Source organism: Chrysochloris asiatica, unplaced genomic scaffold (assembly GCF_000296735.1).
Source record: "Chrysochloris asiatica unplaced genomic scaffold, ChrAsi1.0 scaffold00074, whole genome shotgun sequence".
NCBI classification, from domain to species: domain Eukaryota; kingdom Metazoa; phylum Chordata; class Mammalia; order Afrosoricida; family Chrysochloridae; genus Chrysochloris; species Chrysochloris asiatica.
Genome location: NW_006408592.1, coordinates 2,006,404 through 2,011,503, shown reverse-complemented (window position 1 = coordinate 2,011,503; position 5,100 = coordinate 2,006,404). Strand labels below are relative to the sequence as shown.

Here is a 5,100-nt window from a genome sequence, read left to right as displayed (position 1 = left end):
CAATATACAGTCAATGGCACTTAACAAACCAATAACAACCAATTTTTATTTTAGAAAAAAAAAGCAACGTTGTTCCTGACCTCACTTTTCATCAAAATATGTTTGAAATGAATCAAAGATTTAAATATAAAATGCTGAATCCATAATGTATCTAATAAAAACATGATTAGTTTACCATTTGGAAGTAAAAAAATCTAGTCTACATTTATTTGAAAAAGTCACAAAAATAAAAATAGAAACATGTTGACCTTATATGATTTTAAACTTTTAACAATGTTAAAAAAGAAAGAGGGAAAACAAATGTTTAAACCATAACAATTTATTTCCCTAATATACAAAAAGTTCAGATGTTGTTTAATTCCGAAACCAAACTCAATGGAATGGCTGGTGGGTTTGAACTATTAATTTTGTGGTTAGCAATCTAGTGTTAATCTTACAGCGACACATCCTAATGTAGTTTTTGTTAAGTGCCACTGATGTGGTACAGATTTATGCACAACAAAACAAAACGCTGCCTGGTCCTGTGCCAACCTCACAATTCCTGCCACATTAGAGCCTATTGCTGCTGCCACTGTACCAATCCATGTCACTGGGGGTCTTCTCCTTTTCATCCGACCCTTCACTTTACCAAACATGGTATCTTTCTCCAGGGACTGGTCCCTCCAGGTAATATAATATACCCTAAGTTTGAGAAACTAAGTCTGGCCATGCTGGCTAGCAACAAGAATTCCAACTGTACTTATTCCAAGATTGGTTAGTTCTTTTGGCACCAAAAGTTTTTTTGGTGGTACTTTTTAATATTCTCCTCCAACACCATAACTCAAATGCATCAATTCTTCTGTGGTATTTCTTACTCACTATTCAACTTTCAAATGCATACAAGGTTATTGAAAATACCATGGCTTGGGTCAGGCACACCTTAGTCCTCAAACTGACGACTTTACACTTGAACACTTTAAAGAGGTCTTACACAGAAAATTTGCCAGCAATAATTTCTTGACAGTTGCTTCCATGAATGCTGATGGTTGGTCAAAGCAAAATGAAATCTTTGACAACTTCAATCATTTCTCCATTTATGTCAGTTGTTTATCAGTCCAGTGGTGAGGATTTTTGTCTTCTCTACATTGAGGTGCAACCCATACCAAAGATTTTGGTCTTTGCTCTTCATCAGTAAGTTATTTTAAGTCCTCTTCACTTTCAGCAAGCAAGGTTGTATCATTTGCATATCATAGGTTGTTAATAAATCTTCCTCCAATACTGAAGACACGTTTTTCTTCATATTAATATCCAGCTTCTCATACTACGTACTCAGCATACAGATTGAGTAAGTATGATAAAAGAATACAACCCTGGCGTACACCCTTTGCTAATTTTAAACCATTCAGTGTACCCATGTTCACAACAACTGCCTCGTGATCTATATATACACAGGCTCTTCATGAGCACAATTAAGTGTTTCAGGATACTCATTCTCCACAATGTTTTCCATAGCTTGTCATGATCCACACAATCAAAGGCCTTTGTGTAGTCAATAAGCATAGGTAAACATCTTTCTGGTATTCTTTGCTTTCAGCCAAGATCTATCTGACATAAGTAATGATTATCCCTCGTTTCACTCCTCGTCTGAATCCAGGTTGAACCTCTAGCAGTTCGCTGTCAATGTATGTTTCCAGTGTCTTTTGGATTATCTTTAGCAAAATTTTACTCATGTGAGATATTAATGATATTGTCCAATGACTTGCACATTCTGTTGGGTCACCTCTCTTTGGAATGGGCAAAATATGGATCTCTTCCAGTCATATGGCCAGGTTGCTGTCTTCCAAATTTCTTGGCATAGGTAAGTGAGTGCCTCCAGTGCTGCATCAGTGTGTTGAAAGATTTCAAGTTGTATTCAATCAATTCCTATAACCTTGTTCTTTGCCAATGCCTTCAATGCACTTTGAACGTCTTCCTTCAGTATCATTAGCTCTTAATCATATGCTACCTCTTGAAATGGTTAAACATCGACCATTTCTTTTTGGTACAGTGACTCTGTGTATTCCTTTCATCTTATGATGCTTTCTGTCAAGGCATATACCCCATAGGGTTCCAAGGCAATAAATCTTTACAGAACCCAGACTGCCACATCTTTCTCCAGCAGAGCTGCTGTTGGTTCAAACTGCCAACCAATAGGTTAGAAGTCAAGCATTTAACCACTGCACCACCATGGCTCCTTCATATTCATAAAATATAATATTTTTCAGTTATAAAACAAATACAATGTTATATCATGAAAAAAACAAATACAATATGCTAAATGAAAGATGTCATATACCAGTTAACAGATTGTATGATTCTATTTATATGAAATATTCAGAATAAATAAATTCTTAGAAAATGAAAGCAAATTAGTGGTTGCCAGGTCTGGAGGGAGAGAGGAATGGAAAGTCATTGCTAACAGGCATGGAATCTCTTTTTGGCGTGATGAAATGTTGTGGGAATTATACGGTGGTGATGGATGCCAATTTTGTGAATACACTAAAAATCACTGAACTGAACACTTTTAAAATAATGTTATTATAAAAATAAAAAGAATGCTAAGGAAAATGAAGTTTATCTTTTAAAAATGACTTGAAATCTCAAAATTAATCAATAACTCCTAAAACTTATTACTTAAATTTTAAATTTAATATTACGGCAAAAAAGAGAAGTTTAACTCACCCTCTTTTCACTTTTGTGAAATCAAATGCAACTTGTCTGTAAGAAACAGCTTTTTCATTTAGATATCTACTATAACGTCTAATAAATGTAGACATGTCATATCCTGTAACAGAAAAATTATCATAAATTATTGTAATTCTATTTTTCCCACAAAACCATCACATTTATATTTAAAAACCTACATTATTTTGAAAGTCCACCTCAATTTAGTAACGTAAGTTAAATACCTAATGAATTACATCATATTAAATTCTCCAAGACTTTACATCTTTACAAGTCAAGTATGTAGTATATGTCACATTGAAGCACAAATCTTCCTTTAGAATTTCACTAATAAGTACATTTTACTCCTGACCAACATTCTTATCACTTATCCATCAGAAATTGTAAAAACATGTTCTCTTACACTACCTAGTAACTTCATAACTAAAATTTAACAACATCCTATGAAATCAGAACCTCATTCCTCAAATTACCAAGAAATTTTATAAAAATAAATTACGGCTAATGGCTTAGTTCTGGACTTAAGTGCAGATCCCAGAAGAGAGAATGTTCAATTGGTTATAGCTATTCAAATTTATATAATTGAAAATAAATAATAGGTATGAGCATCAATAAACAATTCATAGTAATGCCACATTGTACTTACCTTTGCCTACTAAAAGCTTCAGTATTCCAACTACATTTCTTGAAGTCAAGCATAAATAACAATAACAATGAAAACAGATACACAGCAATTCCTGTGTGCCAAGCATGTGCTAAGCACTTTACATGTATCAACTATGCTTAATTGTCTTGAAAAATTCTATAGGATAAGGTTATTCTCCATTTTACAAACACAGATGTAATTTACATTTATTCAGCTATTATAAGTGGCAGAAGTGGGATTCAAACCCGGCGGTTCAAATACAGAATCAATTATCTCAAACCACTACCCTATACAGTTGACCCTCCATAGGCAAAACCCAAAGACTCAATCAAGCACAGATTGAAAATATTAAATGGGGGGGGGGGGGCAAGGGTTTCTAAAAAGCAATGCCTCAATAGTTAAGAGGGAACATAACGTACTGTTTACAAAGCACTAACATTGCAGTGGGTATTATAAGTAACTGAGAGATGAATGAGTGTGAAGAAGGATGTGCATAAGTTATATGCAAATACTACGCCATTTTATATAAGAGCCTTGAACATTTGTTGGTATCTAAAGCTAGATTCTAGAAGCAATGCCCTGGGGATACCAAGTGACAACTTACTATCTCTCAAAGAGCTTAAGGTGTCAAAATGTGAACTCAATCTTGTCATCACACTAAAAGACAGTGTTTCTTTCCTACAACCTTCATTAAAATATGAGCATATGTTCTAAAAGCCAGGGCTCAACTGTGCATTAATCACAAGGTGCGGGGTCAATCTTTTGATAATGAATAAGTTTTCTTTACCTTGCAATCCACTTTTATCCAAAAAATTGCTTAAGTTAAACAATGTATTTCTTGAAGCCAAATACTGAATGAAGCGCTAGAAAAACACAAACAAATAATTATATCATATTAAGGTACTGTCATCTCACACACAGTAATTTGGTAGCTGGTAGGGAAAGTTAATGTTAACATTGTATTAAGCTCATCTAGTTCAAATTTCCCATCCTCATCCCTCATATTACGTAGTTACAAAAGCTAAAAATATAATACAACATATTGTTCACGAACATATGAGAACTGATTAAAGTCTGATAACTACAGCTTAGGTATTAACGTCAAAATGAATGGAAAGAGATACGTAAACTGGCACTAGATACATTTTGACTTTATTGTAGCATTTTAGGATACACCTGATCATACTCTAATATCATCTGTACTCTAATACCATAAACATCTAACATCCTAATACTCTAATACCATAAAAAAATGGGTGTCCCAAATTTCAGTGACTTCTTTAAATACTCCTAATCATACATGAGAATGTTACAGACATCTTCTAACTCACTTTCCCAAGTATGCTAAACATTATTTGTTTTGTATCTTTGTAAATTACCAAAATATCATAGACTCTGTTGAAGACATACACCATTAATCCCAATTCCCCTCAAATCTTCTGCAGAGCTACTCATTTTTATGAACTATGAATATATCACTTTCACACAAGTTTCTACAATTTTACTATCTATGTAAGTATCCACTGATGCATTAAACACTAAAGACCAAAGACCAGAAGAGTTGTGGGATGACATCAAGAACATCATACGTGAAGAGAGCAAAAAGTCATTAAGAAAACAAAAAAAGAGATGTCAGAGGAGACTCTGAAACTTGCTCTCCAGCATAGAGAAGCTAAAGCAAATGGAAGAATTGAAGAGGTCCAAGAGCTGAACAGAAAATTTCAAAGATCAGCTTAAGAAGATAAAACCAA

The 5,100-nt window shown here is 33.9% G+C and overlaps 1 protein-coding gene across 4 annotated transcripts in view; it reads right to left on the bottom strand.

Moving 5' to 3' along the window:
- PICALM (phosphatidylinositol binding clathrin assembly protein) overlaps positions 1-5,100 on the bottom strand; it is a 139,989-nt gene that overhangs the window by 64,092 nt on the left and 70,797 nt on the right. For all 4 annotated transcript variants that reach the window (XM_006864958.1, XM_006864959.1, XM_006864960.1 and 1 more), the window contains 2 exons: positions 4,137-4,212; positions 2,701-2,803 (listed from right to left, as the gene is read on the bottom strand). In XM_006864958.1, coding sequence (XP_006865020.1) covers positions 2,701-2,803; positions 4,137-4,212 — 179 coding nt within the window. The remainder of the gene's footprint in view (positions 1-2,700; positions 2,804-4,136; positions 4,213-5,100) is intronic.